Source organism: Pteropus medius, unplaced genomic scaffold (assembly GCF_902729225.1).
Source record: "Pteropus medius unplaced genomic scaffold, Ma_sr-lr_union100, whole genome shotgun sequence".
Lineage (NCBI taxonomy): Eukaryota > Metazoa > Chordata > Mammalia > Chiroptera > Pteropodidae > Pteropus > Pteropus medius.
Window position 1 is genome coordinate 4,510,152 of NW_024344241.1, and position 20,746 is coordinate 4,530,897.

At 35.7% G+C, this 20,746-nt stretch overlaps 1 protein-coding gene across 7 annotated transcripts in view; it reads right to left on the reverse strand.

The window, feature by feature from the left end:
• FARS2 (phenylalanyl-tRNA synthetase 2, mitochondrial) overlaps window positions 1-20,746 on the reverse strand; it is a 470,289-nt gene that overhangs the window by 306,208 nt on the left and 143,335 nt on the right. For all 7 annotated transcript variants that reach the window (XM_039869411.1, XM_039869408.1, XM_039869409.1 and 4 more), the window contains one exon: window positions 13,444-13,575. In XM_039869411.1, the coding sequence (XP_039725345.1) occupies window positions 13,444-13,575 (132 nt within the window). The remainder of the gene's footprint in view (window positions 1-13,443; window positions 13,576-20,746) is intronic.

Here is a 20,746-nt window from a genome sequence, read left to right on the forward strand (position 1 = left end):
AAATCTTTCAATTGTGTGCACTACCTGAAGGATGAAATTTGAGGTCTTTTGTCTTCCAAGACCTTCCAGAGCCGACCCCTACCAAGGTGGTTTCAGCTTTCTCTGCTTGATTCATATGCCCCCTGGTTTTTCTAGGACTCTACACTAATCGGTCTTCCCAGAACAAGTAGTGCTGCCTTCTGTCTTTGCGACTTCTTGCACAAACTACTCTTTTTAGGGCGTTATAGATAAATCTCACCCCAAATCCCTGTCTGGTTTAGGGAACAACCACTACACAAACTAATGTACTAGGAATCTATTTCAATGGCTTCTCTAGAGAAGGAGGAAAACAGAAAAAGTCAAGCTCTTTTCCAATCATCTTTCTCACTAAGCTAGAAAAGGAGGCAGTAAGGAAAAGCTCAAAAGAAATAAACAAATTCTGTAAAATGGTTTTGGAAGAGAGAATTGTAAGCACAGTATGAGCCATGGATAAGCTAAAAAAGAATATGCAAAACAACCATGATGTGCACTTTATCAGACAGCTACTATGGCTAGACAAACCACTACAAAATTTCAGTGGCATATAACAACCATACCTCTATGGGGCTGGGGCTCAGCTGGTCCAGACTGGGCTGGGCTTCAAACTCCCAGGTGGTTCCAATCCACTACACATATCTCTTACTGTTCTAGAACCAGCAGGCTATCTGTGTTCATCTCATAACAAAGGTGGAAACAAAAGAGGACAAAACCAACTGCCAAGTACACTTCAAGTCTCTCTATCACATCTACTAATATTCCTTCAGCCAAAGTAGACAGGTGGCCAAGCCAAAAATCAATGCAGCAGAGAAGTATACTCCTCTCACAGTGGAAAGTGCTTCAGAGTCACCAGCAAAGTACAAGGATACAGGATAGGGGAAGAACTGGGAATAATGGAGTCTGATGAAACAAATGACGATTTGCAACAATCCAAACTTGCCAAATTTCCATTTCTTTCTAATCCAAACCTGTTATTTGGAAACTAACAAACTACTCCAGTAGCTTCAAAGTGTCAAAAGCTAATAATTAGACTGTGTTGTTGGGGTTACTGTTTCATGAATGGGGGAGAAAATAAGAAAAGGAAAAGTTGGAAAAAATGGAAAATTCAGTTCATATTGATGGGGGAAGAACTGAAGAATTAAATCACAATTGCCTTATATTTGCCAAATACATGAGACCTCAGACATTGAAAATAATGCACAGAACAGAATCTCTGCTTTCCAAGTCTCCTATGTATAGAAATTATGCCACAGATAGTATGCAACACATATTACAATAGCTATAAAAACATCAGAAATGAATCGAACCACTGATCTAGTTTTATTGCAATAACAAATACTGAGCAAGATTGGGGGGGAACTAAAAAATACAGCAGGAAACAAATCACATTCTTTGCAAGTGTAGTCCCCAAGCAAGCTCCAAGCTACAATTCCTAGTCAAACAAGAGCATCCTAGAGCATACGTTACCAGCCAAGAGAAGCTGTCAGAGGGTGGGACCAAAACTGACAGAACATTAGGAGAAAGTGGGTAGATGTTTGAAAGTCATTAAATATTTAGAATCCCCATGCTAAAAATATGAATGATATAGCAATAACATCAGAGACTTAAACTACCAAAATCAAGCATGACAAGCAGAAGGGTTATCGTTATGGAACTTGTCAACTTACACCCACTCACATTCCCTGACAAAGTGATGTTTTTGGAGAATGATGTTATATAAAGAAACCTAAAGCTACTTAAGTAAGAAACATATATATTTCATTTATGAAAGACCAACTTGTAAAAAAAATAAAATAAAAGGCACGAACCTGAAGAACACAATCCCAACATATAACAATAACAAATGATTAGTACAGTAGCCCCCCGCCCCCATCTTTGTGGTTTTGCTTTCCGTCGTTCCAGTTACCCACAGTCAGCAATGGTCCCAAAATATTAAATGAAAAACTCCAGAAATAAACAATCCGTAAGTGTTAAATCGCTAAATTGAGCATTGTTCTGCATAGCGTGATGAAGTCTCTCACTGTCCCTCTTCGTCTTGCCTGGGATTTGAATCATCCCTTTGTCCATTATATCCACACTGTATACACTCCCCGCTCCGTTAGTCACTTAGCAGCCATCTCAAATAGCAGATCAACTCACAAGGTATCGCAGTGCTTCTGTCCAAGTAACACTTATTTTATTTAATAATGGCCCCAAAGCACAAGAGGAATCATGCTTAGCAATTCAGATATGCCAAAAGAAGCCATAAAGTTCTTCCTTTAAGTGAAAAGGTAAAACTTCTTGCCTTAATATGGCATTTTATCATCTCACATGATCATCATCAGGGTTGAGTACAGTAAAATAAGGTATTTTGAGTAAGAGATCATATTCACATAACTTTTATTTTGTATAGTTGTAACTGTTCTATTTTATTATTAGTTATTGTTAATCTTTTACTGAGCCTAATATATAAATTAAACTTTATCATAGGTATGTATGTATAGGAAAAAAACATAGTATATATAGGGTTCAGTACTATCCATGGTTTCAGGCATCCACTGGGGAGCTTGGAAGGTATCTCCCGTGTATAATGGGGGAACCACTGTTTTCAAAATAAATGATGAATTCCTACCAATCAATTAGAAAAAGACAAAATTAAGCTCCACCCTAAAATGAACAAAAGAAAAACTATAAGTGTCAGATAAATATATAAAAATGCATTCAACCTTAATAGTAATGAGGTAAATGCAAATGAAACCACAATGAAATACCATTTTATACTCACTAGATTGGCAAAATAAGTTGAACAAAGTCAAGTGTCGAAGAAGATGTAGAGCAACAAGAATTTTCACATATAGGCTCAAGAAAGTATAAATTGGCCCCACGGTTTTGGGAAACAATCTAGTGATAGCCAATAAAGATAAAGATGCTCATAATTATCAATTTAGCAATTTCATTGTGAAAGTATACCTTAGAGAAACTCTTACACCTGTATATACAGGATGTACAAGATGTTCAGCAGTAGCATTTGTAATAACAAAAAAAAAAAAATTGGCAATAGTCTAATGTCCATTAAAGAATGGATGAATAAACTGGCATATTCATCCAATAGAATTTAAGCAGTGAAAAATGAATGAATTAAAACTGTATGACGACACAGATGAATTTCTCAATATTACATGAAAAACTAAAGTCCTAACAGTATACATAGTGTGGTTCCATCTGTTAAAGTTTAAAACCCAGTGAAAGTTAACTTGTTTTACAAAAATACATGTTAAAACTATAATGAAAATCAAGGTAACACAAAATTCACAACAGAGATTGCTCACAGGAAGGAGGGAAAGAGGGAAGATATTAATACAGGGAACTTCAACTGTATAATGTCTTGTCTCTTAAGTTGTGTAGCGGATACTGGATAGGTAGCTATAATAAAGGATTGGAAGACAGGAAGATGATAGGTAGATAGGTAGGTAGGAAGATAGATAGATAGATAGATAGATAGATAGATAGGCAGACAGACATATAGATGGATATAAAAGGATAAATACATACATACATACATACACACACACACACACGTTTATAAAATATAGGATAAAGTGTTTCAATGAAAAATATTTAAGGAAAAATAATTTTTAAAAATAGGGAGACTTGAGCATGTTTATGGCAAAGAGTAAAGAATGGATAGAAGAACAAAGTTGGAGGACTCATACTTCTCAATTTCAAAACTTCCTACAAAACTATCAAAATAGTGCAGTACTAAGCATGAAGGAATCAAAAAAGTGCAGTACTAAGCATGAAGACAGAAATATAGAACCATGGAATAGAGTCACAACTCCAGAAATAAATCCACACATCTATGGTCAATCGATTCTCAACAAGGGTGCCAAGATCTTTCAGTGGAGAAGGAGTAGTTACTTCAACAAATGATGCTGGATCAACTGGATGTCCACATGCAAAAGAATGAAGTTGGACCTCTACTTCACGCCATATACAAAAATCACCACAAAATGGACCAATGGCCTAAATGTAAGAGCTATAACCACAGAACTCCTAGAAGAAAACATAGGGATAAATCTTCTTGATCTTATAGTTGGTAATGGACTTAGATATGACACCAAAAGCAGATGCCAGAGAAGAAAAAGAATAGATAAATTAGACTACATCAAAATTGCATTAAAATCTTTTGTGTTTCAAAGGACATTACCAAGAAAATGAAAAGAAAACCTAGAGATTTGGACAAAGTATTTACAATCATACCTCTGATAAGGATCTAGTATCCAGAATAAAGACCTCTTAGAACTCAACAACAAAAAGACGAACAATCTAATTTAAAAAATGGGCAAAGGAGTTGAATAGACACTTTTCCAAAGAAAATATACAAATGGCTAACAAGTATATGAAAAGATGTTTCACATTATAAGTCATTAGAGAAAAGAAAATCAAAACCACAATGAGGTACCACTCCTTGTCTACTGAGATGGCTATAAAATAAATCAATACAATATAGAGCAAACAAAAAATAACAGGCATTGACAAGGATGTGGAGAAATTGGACTCTCATAAACTGCTGGTGGGCATGTAAAATGGGTTAGCTATTGTAGAAGACAGTTTAGCACTTCTTCAAAAAGTTAAATACATTATTATCATATGACTCAGCAATTCCACTCCTAGATATATACCCAAAAGAAATGAAAACAGGGACTCAATCAAATACATGCACATGCATGTGTATAGCAGCACTATTCACAATAGTCAAAACATAGAAATAGTACCAAATGTCCATAATGAATGAGTGGATAAATTGTGGTATATGTACACAATGGAATATTATTCACCCATGAAAAGGAATGAAGTATTGATGTATGCTATGATGTGGATATATCTCCAAAACATTATGCTACGTAAAAGAAGTGAGACACAAAAGGTCGCCTACTGTAAGACTCCATTTATATGAAATCATAATAGACAAATCTTCCGAGGCAAAACACTGAACATGGTTGCCAGGGGAAGGAGAGGTGAAGGAAACTGCTCAAAGGGTAAGATGTTTTACTTTGGAGTAATGGAAATCGCAGAGACTTAGGCAGAGGTAGGGATTGCACAACCCTGTAAATTTACTAAAATGCCACTGAAATGGTTAATTTGATTTTATGTGATTTTTACCTCAATAAATTATTTAAACACTTAAAAAAAAATAAATAGAAAATCTGCAGCAAGAAAAATGAGGATAAGTGATAAACTCAGATTCTAGGCATAATATAGTCCAGAGTCACTGTCACCTAGCCTTGGCAAAGAGAAGAAGTTGTATGAAAATATAAGGAAGTCCTGTGATGAAGAAGAGGGAAATTGAGAGTTCACTTAAGGTGGCTTAAATGGTCTAAGCAAAATAGAAAGTGCACATGTTAAGAACACAGAGATGAGAATAAAGTTATAATTTGAGGTGGGACAATAAAAAGAAAACATATGGTACATATCCTAGAATCTCTTCAACCGCCATTAGAGAACAGACTAAGTCAAAATCTTCTGGAAACATGTTCAACTACATTACTAACCAGAGAAAAAGAAATTAAAACAATACCAATACAACATTTTTTCCCTCTTAGATGCGAAGAGTAAAGATATTAAAAGTGTTCAGTGCTGGTGAGGGTATGGGACAAGAAGCACTTTCAAATACTTCAGGTGCTTTTTTCCAGTGTTTATCAGGCAATACACATCATAAACCTTGGAGGAGAAAAAGCCGGTGATTCCAGTTCTATAAACTTATCCCAGTGCAACACTAAAGCCAGTGTGGGAGGACACATGTACAAAGACTGTTTATTGTCAACAATACATCAATATAGAAATGACTAAAAAGAATCATCCGCAATGGTTATGTGGCCCTTAACAATGATATTTGGTAATAGCAAAGACATTCATGTCAAATTTGTTCTGAAAAAGCATAATAAAAAAATTTCAAAGTGTAATTTCATTTTTATAAAATATATATTCTACATATGTATTATTAGGTATATCTAATAATTATGCATAAGAAATATTTTTAAAGTTTTATCTAAGTGAAAATGGAATTACCTTTTTCTTATATTTTAATTTCTTAATTTTTCAATGATTACAGATTACTTTTATATAAGTAAAAAATCTTACTCCTTATCCATTTTGAAAAGGGAAAATGGACAAAGGCTAAGTAAATATTTTAACAGTCACTTCTATTTTGACAGCTTGAAAATATGTCACTAGGAGGAACTTCAAGGCAAAACCTATGCATGGGGCTGATACATATTTGTTTGCTTTTCTGAAAAGGCACTCAAAAAGACAAGACTGACTTAAAGAAGTAAGAAAGTTAGGAAGATAAAGGAAAGAAAGGGAGAGAGAGAAAAAAAAAATATAGGAGGGAGAGAAGGAAGGGAAGTAGCCATAATTAGCCAGATCTTAATAGTCTTAACCAGTTGTTTTACGTCAAAAATTCACTATGCTTACTTCTGATTAATAAAGTTGATGAATTAAATATACAGTAGGGCCAGGATACCCACATTTTTCTGGCACCACGGAGTTATGTCATGTAATTATACTTTTACCTAGAGTGTCTTCATAATTCAACCTAGAGTTAAATTCTACAGGGGCATAAGCCCACTATCCCTCACTCTGATTACAACTCAAATCCCTGGACAAGTACAAAACAACTATAGAGTACTCTGAAAAGTAGACAGACAAATTTTGATTGAATCAAAACCTGAAGAAGTAACTTACACAAGATGAAATTTTTTGTTTGTTTTCAAAGAAAAGCCCCAGTTTCAGAGCTGCACAACATCACAGGCAGATAAGACTCAAAGAGAAAGCCTGTTTTTCTGTGCACAGGTAAAAGGCTTCTGTGAGCTGGAGTAAAGTGAACCCAAAAAGGGGATGCCCTAATTCTAACTGCAGAAGTATCAACCTAACCCCTGAGCTACATATGCAAAGCATAGGCTCAAACCAGCATAGCACCGACTAAAGAAACTGAACTGCTATTTGTACCATTCACAGAAGTTTCAAGCTAACCCCCTGAAATACACATGTGCAAGACAGACACAAATCAGCAAAGCAAAGATTTACACGGAGATCTGAATCACTGCCATTCTCAGACAAAGGAATACTAGGAGACGTGTTCAATAAGAATTGCTTAATAGGAAGTTTTCCACACTGAGAGGGAAAAACACCAGAAAGAAACATGGATCTTCAAGAATGAAGAACAAAATGATAAATAACTAGGTGAATATAAAAGAATACAGTTTTCCTCTTACGTTCTTTAAAATGCTATGACTATTTAAAAACAGAAGTTTTAACACTGGTGCAGTTTTCAATGCATGTAGACACAGTACATGTAACTAAAACAACATATAAATAACTGAGGAGGAGAACAGGTAAAGCTAGAATGTATATTTTAATATAAATAAAACAGACTTCAAGAAAAAGAAAATTACCAGAGATAAAGATGGATATTTCGTAAAGATAAAAGGGGCAATTCATGCAGAAGATATAATGGTTATAAAAGTGTATGCACCTAATAATACAGCATGAAAACTTGAAAAAAAAAGATAGAATAAAAGAGTAAAATAGAAAAGTCCATAATCATAGTAGGAAATTTTAACACTCTTTTCAGACAAATCGATAGAATATTAAGACCAAAAATATCAGTAGACATAGAAGAGCTGAATGCTATTCAATCACATTGATCTATTTGACATTTATAGACTATTCCACTCCTAGATTTTTTTTCTCAAGAGAAACACATGTCCGCACAAAGACTTCTATACAAATATTTACAGCAGCTTTATTCATAATACGCAAAAACTGGAAATAATCTAAATGTCCATTAATAGCAAATAGATAAACAAATCAGAGTATACTCACAACAAAAAGAACTGATACAACATTGACAGATACACACAACATCATTAACATATCTAAAAATCATTACGCTGAGGGAAAGAAGAATAAAGAATACATACTGTATAAGTGATTTATATAAAATTAGAAAATCCAAACTAATCTATAATGACAGATCAGTGGTTGCCTGGAGACAGGGATAGATGGAGGAATAGATTACAAAAAGAGCACAAACTTTGGTTCATGATGAAAATGTTTATTATCTTAATTATGATGATGGTCTCACAGATCTACACATATGGTAAAAATTATATACTTTATATATGTGTAATTCATTACTCTTTGATTATTCCCTCAAATTAAGGAAAATATTCTACCTATCTTAAAGACAATGTTTTTCAGGCATGGTATAAGTGCAGGTCATTCACAAGAATTATCCAAGGTATTTACTTAAAATGCACATCTTGGTCTCCATCCCAGACCTACAGAGTCTGACACTCAACGAGCAGACATTTTAAATAAGCTCCCCAGGTGATTAGTAGGCACGCATCTGACAACCACCGTTTAAGACCCGGTTCAAATGCCGCCTCCTCTATAACATCTCCACTGATTTAACTGATAGAGTTCCTTCTTCACATCTCCCAAAGCTCCATCTTAAGAATGGTATTAAGCTACCGGCTCTAATTACATAGCCTTACTTTCCTTACCACACTTAAAGTTTTACAGGGAGAAATCATATCTCAGCAAGTTTTGTGCTCTCCTTTTTGTCTAGCACAGTGCCTTACACATAAGATACTAAGTATAAGAATGGTATGTCTGCTTGTATATAACACAATGCTGGTACAATCTTGGCCCATGATGTCTAAAAGTTAGACCAAGAACACCAAATGGTATAAGTGTGTCTAGAGGTTGTACAGATTGGCTACCAAAGAAAGGAACAGACTGGAAATAGATTTACACTTATACAGGAGAAGAAGTATTGGGTATGACAACTGGGCATCCAAAGATAAAGTATATACCCCCTTGCAAATAGGAACCTAACTTATTCTGGGATGCACATTTCTAATATCCGTATCAACAATATTTCATCCTGAATTTAACCAGGACAAGGGCTTGGCACATCTTCTCCAATCCTTCTCTCCTCCCCATTTTGCTCACTGTATCTCTACTACAAATACTTACCACATGGTACTTTAATCATTTATTTCTATGTCTGTGTGTGCTACGCTATTTTCAAAGGCAAAGACGATGCTAGTTTGCTTTTCTATAGCCATAGAAAAAATTCAAAAAATATTTGACAAAGAAACAAAAAAAGATCGTTTAAAACTGGCAACTGTTCATGTACATATTTATGTTTTTCTGTAAAGAAACAATTTTTAAATTTTAATGAAGATGTAAGTAAGGTGATTCCATTTTTACAAAGTTCTTTTCCACTATAGAGCCTTCTCTCGCTCGGCCTATGTACAATCTTCTAAATTTCGCAGGGACTCAATAAATGATAAATTCATTTCTAGCATGATCATGACCCACAGTCATTCCTGATGATAGTTTTAGATGTTCATGCTCCACATACTATCCGAAAAGACATTAGCAGCCTGAGTCAGCCCAATGAGAAATAACTGTGAAGTATTTGGGGACATGACTCAGTACTGTCCTCTAAACATATCCTTAAGGAAAAAAACAATCACATCATGACAAGTCACCACCCACCTCAGAATTACTAAATCTAAGGGGTCTGAAAGCAATGGTGAAGACATTATATTTTAAAGAAAAATTTTTAAAAAATTCTATAAACTATCTGGAAGAGCCTTATGTTATTCCGTTCATAAAAACACATATATGCTATAGTCAACTTAAAAGTGTAATGAAGTGTTTTCATTGACTGTTCAAATTAACAATCTAATCTCTGTTTTGAATTAAATGTACTCTACCATAGAGATAATATACATGGGGCACTGTCCTTCTTCAGGGGCCATAAATAACTACAGAACAAATAGGAGTTTTGTTTGCTGTTATTTTTTTCATTTGTTTGCAATGCTTCATTCTATGTTAGAATAACTTATTTGAACTGAATTTCTAGCTACTTCAAAATCATGCAACTTACTATTCAGGTAGTACAGCACAGTGGTTAACTGTTATCAGAAAGACTTGGGCAAGTTGCACTACCGCTATCTAGCTATTTAGTCTTGATCACCTTTCTCAGGCTCTGTGAAAAATAGGGATAATGACGGCTCTACCTCAGAGCCTTGTAATAGAGGTTAAATAACAAACATCTAAAACATTTAATGAGAGGCTGGCACACAATGAGGACTCAACTGATGTCTGCAGGTATCGTTGTCTCATCAGCTTCTTTGGTTTCTAGTTATTTTGCCATTTACCTGAACCTCTATAAGAACTTTAAAAGAAGGAGAATCTAAAACCATCAACTTTACTGTTTCCTGGAGTTCTGTTAAAAAAGGGGAGGAAAGGGAAGAAGAGGGAAGGGAATAAAATATAGGAGAACGAGATGGATGAAGTGAACATAGACTTTATGCCATAAAAAACTCAGAAATAAATAAGAACATAAGCTATATTTACAAATACTCTCTGTGATTTTGCCTGCCAGGCACAATTAAAAATGTAACTATGTATGTCAAAACACATTCAAGTCTGAGAATACAGAGCAGAATTTTGTCATAATAATTTCAAGTTCAAATAGCAAAGGCTACACAGAATTTCTTTTCTAAAACCATCTCTTTCTTTTCTTTAGTCTCCCTCTCTTATGAGGTATTTAAATTTTATGTGTACAATTTCCCAACAACATAAAGCACATCCTACCACCACTGAGACTCTCTCAAACATATTTGCATATTAGGTATCGTCTACTTGTTTGTTTTTTCACTTTGCCATTTCCTTCAAGAACACTTGACGTGGCTAATCTAACCATAGAACAGCAGTCTCCTTAATGTGCAATCATGATTTGGAAACCTGTTTCAGATAACTAATTCAGTCAATTACTGTGTAAATAAACTTCATACAAACCCATCAAGGATACTAGAAAACATACAAGGAAGCACAATTCCAAGTGACAACTGATACATAAGTTGATACATTCCCTCATCTGCTTTCTTAGTTCTGGCCCCTAACGCCAAGCATTCTTGGGAGAAGGATGCTTAGGATTCCTTCAAATCTTTTGCCTAAAATAAAACACTACAGAAGTATTTGAAGTTAGCTCCCACTCAAGAAAAGAATAAATCTTACATAGTTACTCCCAGTATTATGTGTTTTCTATTAAGATGCATATACATCGATTAGACTGATTTTTCTGTTTCTTAGTCCTCTTAATTTTCCTTTTTCCTCTAAAATCAATCACTTAATCTAGAATCATAGATACCGAGATAACTAAAATCAGAGGTAATCTAGTTCCAGTTGGTTAGAAATCACTTCTTATTATGCACTACTGGGGGGGAGGGCAGCGGTGGGGAATACAAAGAAATCCTATTAAATAACTCTAGAGCAGCATTTGGAAAAAGTATACCTATTTACAGATTTAAAAAAAAAAAAAAATTTCTGGTTTCACCTACACAGCCACAATGTGCCTCTATAATGAGAAAAGCCCTTAAAACTCATGGAATAAAAATCATTTCTATGATATGCAGGACGGTCTCTGTTTAAATATTTCCTATTAAGGGGACTCTGTTGATAAATGGTGCTGACCATTTGAAAATTTAGAAGAAATTAGCAGTTAATTTTTATTGACTGTTTTCCAGGTGCCAGAACCTGTGCTAAAGCACATTATATGTATCACCGTGATTAATCCTCACATAACTCTGAGGGAGGTGATACTGTGTCTATTTTTACTATGAGAACACCAGGACTTGCAAGAGTTAAGCAACTTTCCTGAAGACATACAGCTGTCGATTGACAGAAAATCTGGTGTTTCCAGACACCCAAACCCAGGCCTCACAAATTTTATTCACAGGCCTTAATATGTGACCTCTGTGTTCCCTCTTCTGTAATATAGATCCACAAATATTTGAAAACTATCCAAGAAGCATATGGCAGTGTGCTGGGCTTTCTCCAAAGCCTTCCTTGGCAGAATGGAGAGGACTCTGTGAGCTGACTGTAGGCAGAGTTACCTAAGAGTAAGAAGGGAAGGCCAGGCCTCTGGTCTCCCAGCCCAGATAACGCAAACTGCTGTACTTCACTGTCACCTCACCTCTTCCATCTCACCTCACCCTTATTCTCTAACCCTATCACCTTATGTATGGTCTATCTACATTTCTTAGTTACCAAGAGCAGGACTGCTCTTTTCCATTCTACTGTAGGAAGCCCCGTGACCAACCCTGAGCCAGAGCTACTGCCCTCCAAGGTCTCAGAGCAAATGTTCTACAGGAGCTGGGCGGGAATGTAGTGGGGGTGGGAGGGGAGCAGAAGTGCAATCTGCAATGTGCATCACTTCCACTCCACTTACAGTCTATGCAATGCACCCCTGCTCAAATGCCCAGTCTCGACAGACTTCCCATGGAAGACTTATACTCTGAAAAATATGTTTTAAATTGGATTCAGATACTGACTTTTTTGTATTTTGTTTGTTTATTTGTAATATAAAGACTCTTATAAACCATTTTAATTAATGTTGAAAATTGATTTATCACTCTGAAACATGCTCATATTTTTGATATCCAGGTATTAAGGTATTAGCCCATCTTATAAAAATACATTATGTGTACTTATTTTTAGATGACTTCAAACCTGCTTCTATTGACACTTCCTGTGGATATCCTGAGTGTGGCAAAGGTGAACAGGTGGCAATAACTCTGCCAAATATAAAAGTGAGTATTTGTATATACTTAGACTAAAGGAATATTTTTGCAAAATTTCCACTAAATTTATTTAATTTTTTATTTTTTTGCCTTGGTTGACTTGGAGTTTTTTGTTTTGTTTTGTTTTGTTTTTAATTTATGTATAGTTGATTTTTAAGAAAAACTCACACCTCTCAAACTAAGTTTAGAAAGAATCATTTTTGTTAAGCAATGATCTTATAGAGAAGAGCTGGAAAGATCTTTCTCAAGTACTTATATATAGAGATAGAATTTAATCAGAGATCTCATCTTCCAACTTATCTTCAGTTGGGTGGGACCACCAATCCTGAGGGCAGCAAACAACTAAACATTACAGGACTAAGTATTACATTGTGTTTTATTGTATTTATGAAATATCTGATGAATTTGGGGTGCTATTCTAAATGCAATAAGAACAAACCCCAATGGCTTTGTTCTTATAGTTTGAAAGACAAACAGCACCCATGTGACATGCATCAAATGCCAATTAAAAGCAACATATTAACAAATATGAAATCATGAAGTACAAATCCAACAACCAAGTGTTGACAAGAAAAAACTCCAAAAAAAGAACCAGGATAAAATTAGGCATGAGGGATTAGTGTGTCTAGAGTTAAGTGTCAGAGATAAGTCTGGAAGGTAGTATGAGAGGAGAAAGATGGTGAGGCTACCCCTACAGGAAGATGTAAATGAATAGGTAAATGAATATATAAATGAGGTTAGAGGAGAAGAGAGCCTATAAATAAAATGTTGGATTATTTTCTACCTGAATTTACCAGTTGTTGTTCCATCACTCCACAGCCAAGAACTTCTAGCCATTCTCCATGGAAGTTGATCTCCAGCTCAAAGGAAGGATGAGTAAAAGGAAAGTAGCAATCTACCCATCTAATGTCCAGCCCTGCAAAGACGCCAGATAAAAACACTGTTAAAAGGCAGTATACTCTTTCTTGTGATCAAATATGTCCTTCAGCTAAAAACACCAATTACTACATTCTGAGTGAAATAAATAGCAAACAAATTAATTTGCAATATGTTAGAGGGAGGCGATAAATCTTAAAACTTGTGAAAACCTGGGAATGTCTTTTCCAATATGAAAAACACTTTATGCGGTTCCAGGGCCCTCTAAAACCAAATCAATCACCTGTCAAATCCCTGCAACTACCTGGCAGAGGAAAAAATTAGGTCAAAATCACAGATAATCAGGAAATTCTGCTAGTTTCTATAAGTAAAAATGGCATCTTTTCAGAGTTAAAGAAAAAAATATTTTTACTATACAGTCCTTCAAACTTACATAACAACAATATGACAAATTTAAAATAAACTACAACTTTCATTTCCATGAGTACATATATATTAATTTTTTAATTAAGTTTATGAGCTAAAAGTTAAATAAGATCAGCTAAATTTAACCAAAACATTTAAAGAGCCAAAACATTTTTTTCTATAAATGACTGATAAATATACTTACAGCTAAACAAAGTACATGCCAGAATTAATCTCTCAATAAACAATCATAAATATGGTACTTATTTATATGCATTGATATTATTTAACAAAAGACTAATGAATTTAAAACAGTTAAAGCCTGCAAAGAGCAGAGATTACTAAAAGAAGAGAAACCAGATGAGAAAGTCACCTAATAGCCAGTTAAGCACTGTGAGAAACACACAAAAAAAGTGGGCATTAGGCAAATTACCTATGGCCTCCATCCTATGTTCCTTTCACTTTGTGTAATGATTATTCTGTTGCTTCAGGCAACATTCCCAATGGTGTTTCTCCACAGTAACATGCTTCTCTATGAATTTAAAATACTATGCTTTCTTGTCCAAGACTATTTTTGCATTTTAAACTTGGTGGAAATCAGAATGAGAAACAAATAAAAACAATAACAAAAATTGCTTCCATTTACTGAGCACTCACTATGCCTCTATCATCTCATTTTAAAGAGAGGAGCAAAAAACTATTAGAAAGGTCAAGTATTTTGCTCAAGGAGTACAGCTAGCAGATAAAGAAGCTAAATCCAGTTCTGACCTACTCCAAAACTCCAATTAAAACATAATTCCCTGCCCATCAAAAAAGATATTGCAAGAATCAAAAATCAGATGGGAACAGAATTACAAGACAGGGACCTTTCCTATGCCCCAAATTAAATAGAAGGTAGATTTTTCTTTCATTGTTCTGTTTTAGTTGCATTTATTTTTCTAGTTCCTTGCTGTCTATGGCAAGTGAATAACTGATTTGTTTACAACAGTAATATAATACTTCCTGTTTTTATTATACATGTGGTATAACAGACAAACATTAAACTGCATATATAGTGTACAATTTGGTAAATACTGACATATGTATACATCCATGAAACTGTCACCACAATAAATACAGTGAACATATCCATTGCCCCCAAAGTTTCCTCCTGCCTTTCTGTAATCCCACCTATCTGCCCATCACCCCTCCTTCTCTCTTCTCCTCACACCCATTATCCGCAGGCAACCACTGATCTCGTTTCACTATAGATGAGTTTGCATTTCTTAGAATTTTATAAAAATGGAATCATACAGAATGTAATCTTTTTTGGGGGGGAGGGGGAAGCTGGCTTCTTTCACTCAGCATAATTATTTTAAGATTCACTCATGGTGTTGCACATATCAATAGTTTATTCCTTTTCATTACCAAGTAGATTTTGACATTTTTTTCTGAGAAAAAAAGCAGGCCCTACTGCAAGCCACTGGGGAAGTGTCTGCAGGTCCCCTGAGTAACCCAGACTTTTCTTCGTAAAAGCTCCTATGTGCAGAGCAATTGCTCATTCCCAATGGTATTCTGGGAAGAAGGTATCTGAACACCTATGTGATTGTGCATCTTTGGAACCAACAATCCCCTACCAATATTCTTATCAAAAAGTTCCAAAGACAATCCTGCTGGCAAACAGAAATGTGTGAAACACTGGGATATATGACTGAGTGCAGAAGGACCGACAGACAAAACCATTTTTATCATTCTTTTTTAATAACTCCTGGCAGGTAAGGACAAATCACCTTCTAAAAACAATTTAGAAAAACAAATTTTGTGTACATGGTTTTTTATACTTGGCTCAAATTTTACCAAAAGAAGAGCACTCTGGGTTAACATGATGATTTCATCATCGTATAATCAAATATCACCTAAGTGCCTAGAACACAGGTGATGTTGACACAAATTAATTTTCTTTGTATGGACAATCTAAACAAATAACATAGTTTTTTGGACAATCTAAACAAATAACATAGTTATATAGTTTTATATTTCACACCAGTAAAATCTTAAGTTCTCCCTAGTCAGAGAAAAAAAAAATTAAAGACATTAATAAACTCCCCAAATAATCTCAGTGATTAAAGTAATTCTATTATCAGTTTATTAAGCCCAAACTAAATCCTTATTGCATAAAGTCTACGGGAAGCTGAGCCTCCCTAGAGACATGACCCTCTTTACATGCGCCCGTCTGAGATGCTGGTGCTGATGGTGTCATTGAAGCACAAGGATGGAAATAAAAAGTGATGTGTCAATCTCTCCCCTTCCCCAGGAACCTTCCTTTACTGAAGGGCATTCACTTTGCCACTTGTAAAACTAGAAAAAAAAATTATAACTTTAGATTAATATTTTTAACATTGAAATAAATTCTTAAGACTTCCATATGTTAGTTGGTCAACCTTTGTTCTTCCTTGGGTTAAGACCTCAGCCACCACGGCCCTCGGTTTCTTCTTGTTCTGTCATCCTACAGGTGTCTCTCTCAGTAGCAATGAAAGCTTAATTGTTCCACACTGAAAGATATACCCAGCAATGCAGGAAAAGTCAGGAAAGTTTGTCAAAGTTTTTCAGAACCATGAAGATGATCCACAGAAAGTAAGACAGAAACCAGATTGTCAAAAGTTTTGTTTAATAAAACTGGGAAGTTTTCGATCCTTTTCATTTCCTCAGATCCGTTGCTTAGTTTCCTTTTTAAAATTTATGACCCTGCAAAGAATGCCAAATCCATAAACCACTCATTTTCTTTGGCCCATTACTTTAAGGACATCTTCAGTTCTTAAGTTCTGCTTCCTTCATATAAACAGGCGAAAGACAAAATCTACAAAACCTCATTTTTGAAGAGCCTATGGTTCTACTTCAAACATAAACAGTTATTATTTCAAAGTAAATTATAATCACATGTAATTTTTGCTAAAAGACCATAATATATTCTAACAATTTAAAGTTCAGTTACACTGACACATTAACAGTCACTTTTTTAAAATCATTGGGGTACCGGAATTATTTATTGAATACTTTTATATTACCCCAGAAATATACTTTCATCTTGTTTTCTCCCTATAAATTATAGTAACAATTATTATATTGGGTTGAAAAAGCATCTTGACATGCATCTTGTATTAAAAGAAGTGATACTGAATAATCAGTTCAAAACTCTGTTGAGCATGGCTTATTTCGCATATCAGGAGACACTGGAAAAATCCACTAAAAAGTATTTTGTGTTATATGTTAATAGAGGAGAATTTTTTATAAATATTTCCAAATCTTATGGGTTCATTATGTATTAGGCTAACTTCTTATTGAGGTGATAGAAGGAAGTTAAATGCATATGTATTATATATATCTAATGAAAAATAATGCCAAAGTGTTTTCTATCTTCTGGTTTTTTGTTTATTTGGGCATAATAATTTCTTAAATCATATTTACAAATGAAACTCAGAGCTTTTTAAAAATTGCCTTAGAACTCTGCGAGATTACAGCCAAGAGCCTAGAGCCAAGTAGAAGAAAGAACACTTGATAATAAGCCAAACATAGATTCAAGTTTCAAATTGGTACCTTCTTTCCTATGAAACCATGAACAGGTTAATTAACCTCTCTGGGCCTGTGCTGCCTCATGCCTCCACTGTGTACAATGACAGCTATTCCACCCAGTGGTTTTGAGTAAATAACTTACAGGAGCCCAGGTTTTCTCAGAGGCAGAGATCCCATTTGAAGTTCTGGGTACTGACGCTGCTTTCTCTCCTGAATGAGGATGCTGAGTTTGTTCTCGAACAAGGAGAGCTCACAAGAAGCAATCCCTCATTTAGGACCTCAGAAATGATTAGTGAAAATTCCTTCAAGATGGTGATGTGAGCTCAGATGGAAGAGGTACAGCAGGAACTCTAACTCTCTCAACTTTGGCAGGATATTACTTGCCCCTACCTGCCACAGGGAACCAGGGGCCAGGAAAGACAGCACTGCATTTTGCCTGCTCCATGTACCAGTCAACTTCTTGACCTTGCCAATGAGACATAATGAGTGTGTGTGTGGGGGGGCCTCCCACCATTCCTGACTCCAATGATATTGCAATATGCCTAAGCACTCAGACATATTGTAAATATTAAATAGATGTCATTCCATCCTACTTCCAACTCATCTTCAAAATACATCTCATAAACATAATACAACACTTCATTTCCCTAACTTATTGACTCATTAAAGGATTCTTCTGTTTCCCACACCCCCTGTTTTTAAAGATGGGACTGTGCTATCAGAACTGCCTCTCAGAAGTGTTAGAATCTAAATTGTAAATCGCTGATGGTCCAAGCCAGAGCACATACCAGTAATTTTACACATCCTAACAAGGCTACTCTCCACTGAAGCAGATAATTTTTAAAACTGACTATACAAATACACAATTAATCACTGTTGGGCATTAATTTTTCAATGAGTTCCCCTCCACTGGTATCAGAGAAATAGTAGAATGCAGCGCCCTGATACCAGGGCGGCTACTCATGCTTTCTGCACAGGATACAGCATGCATCCAGGAAGGAAAGCAAGGTGGAAGAAAAAAAGGATGGAGGATGGTGCTCTCTAACTAAAAATAAATTCTTAAAAAACTGAGATCATCTTTGATGACCATAATCTAATCTGGGGAAACAACCTAGCCGCCACTGTCGATGTAACCTGACAATTCTATCTCTTTTGCTACTGTTTAAGTAAGACTCACAGCCCTTTAAACTGAATATGTAACAAGCAGCATACAGGCATTTTTCCAGGTTTCTTAATATTGATCTATTCTAATAGCTTCCTTTAAAAAAATTTTTTTGAATAGGTAATATCTTCACAGGATTCAAAATTGAAACACTGTAAAAGGATACAACTCACTGTATAATAGGGTATCACATCCCTGTCCCTGCCCCACCCCTCTCTTTCTGGACCATTATAGGTAAACTTCTAGGGTTTCCTTTTTATTGCCAGATGTAAGCAAACACAAACATGTATCTCCATTTTCTCTCCTTTCTTATAAAAGACCGAATACCTGCACATTATTCTGCACCATGCTTTTTCCACTTAATGACATGTTGTAGAGGCCTCCACCAAGTGGCTATACCACGTTTATGTACGAAGTCCTTACGGATACATATTTGGACTATATTCAAATATTTTGCTATGAAAAATTATATGACAACCAACTACCCTGTTGTGTCAGATTAAATGCTTTTAAAACTAATTTTAATAAATATTGCCAAATTGTCCTCTATAGGAGTTGTATAATTTTGCGCTCCCATCATCAAGGGGGCCAAGGCCACACAACTAATTAGTGATAGAGTCAAAGTAGAGCTGAGGACCCAGATGAAGATTCAGGGCTCTGCTGACAAAAGACCACCCAGCTCCCTCCATACACAGCTCCCTCTTAGCTAATGCAATAGCTGAGCACCCACAAACAAGATTTCCAGATTCTGCTGCCTCCCTCACCCGTGCTTTCTGTTTGTATCTCTTGTCTCTCCCCTAACAAAGGAAATGAATGTCTTCTGACTGAGTAACTGCACAGCTGGCAGTAATGAGGAAGAGGCGGCACATGTTAGGCCTGAGGCACCCATGTGGGGCTATGAACATTGATTGATTCCATTTCCAAAGCCCACCTCACAAGTAGCATGAAGTCATTCACAACCAACAATTCATTCTCCATCTAGCACCTTACAAACCTGCCAGTGTCACTACTGAGGCTCATCAGTGCACCATAGACATCTTATATGTCCACATAGCCATATACCCTTGAGTCCAGTACTGCAGACTGCTGAGTGGAATAAAATCATTCCAACTACATAGTTAATGCAAATACCACCTTTTTCCTCTCAGAGAGAAAGAGGGTAGTAAAATTCTTTGGTGTGGGGCCTCCATAGCACACAGTAAAAGATGTTAGGACTATTTCAGCCAAAACAACTCCCTTTGTTAAGACATGCACAAAGTAACTGGGAAAAAAATAAAAGATTAGCAAATTCTCTCACCATTGGTGATGGTGTAATTGATGCCACAGCTATTAGTCCTCCAGTGTGCTGAAGTGTTGTTTCAGGCTATTGCCCTGGGACTCCTTTTGATGAAGGCTTGGATCTTAAGATACTATCATTTCTCTACCTCACAATGAGGTGAGAAATGGCACAATTTAATTCTAAATTTGGATGATGTCAGAGGTACGAAGATAAGTAACCACTCTCTTGCTATGTAGGGAGTAGATAGGGACAGCCTAACAGCAACCTGGCCTAGGAGTAAGCCACAGCTACAGCCCCTCTGGTCCTCAATCTTCTTCCCCAACCCATTCACAAAGGATAAGTACACAGACGAGCCTGTAGACAGGAGGCTCATACTCCACCCTCCACAAATCTGGTCACAGAGAGTTGGGTGGGTTGGGCATAATTATGGGAAGAACAATCATAGATCTAGGACCAAATCCCAGCTCTACCACGTTTAGCCAAGTGACTGCAACCAAATGATTTAACTTCTCACTGCTTCAATTCTGTTTAAAATAAAAATAACACTTTGCCAAGTTTTGGAGACAATTCAGTAAGGAAAAGTGTGTAAAATCCTAGCACAGTACCTGGTACCTAATAAATATTCACTGGATGATTTTTGAATTGAATGTCATTGAAAATCAGATCATAATCTAAAATATCTATCACCTTTTTATAAAAATAAGAAAAAGAAACATTTCTAAGTTGTATTCCTAAGGTAATCAACTTGTTAAGTTACTATGGCACTGTGCTAAAATACTTTACATGCCTTCTTTAATTTAATCCTCACACTGATTT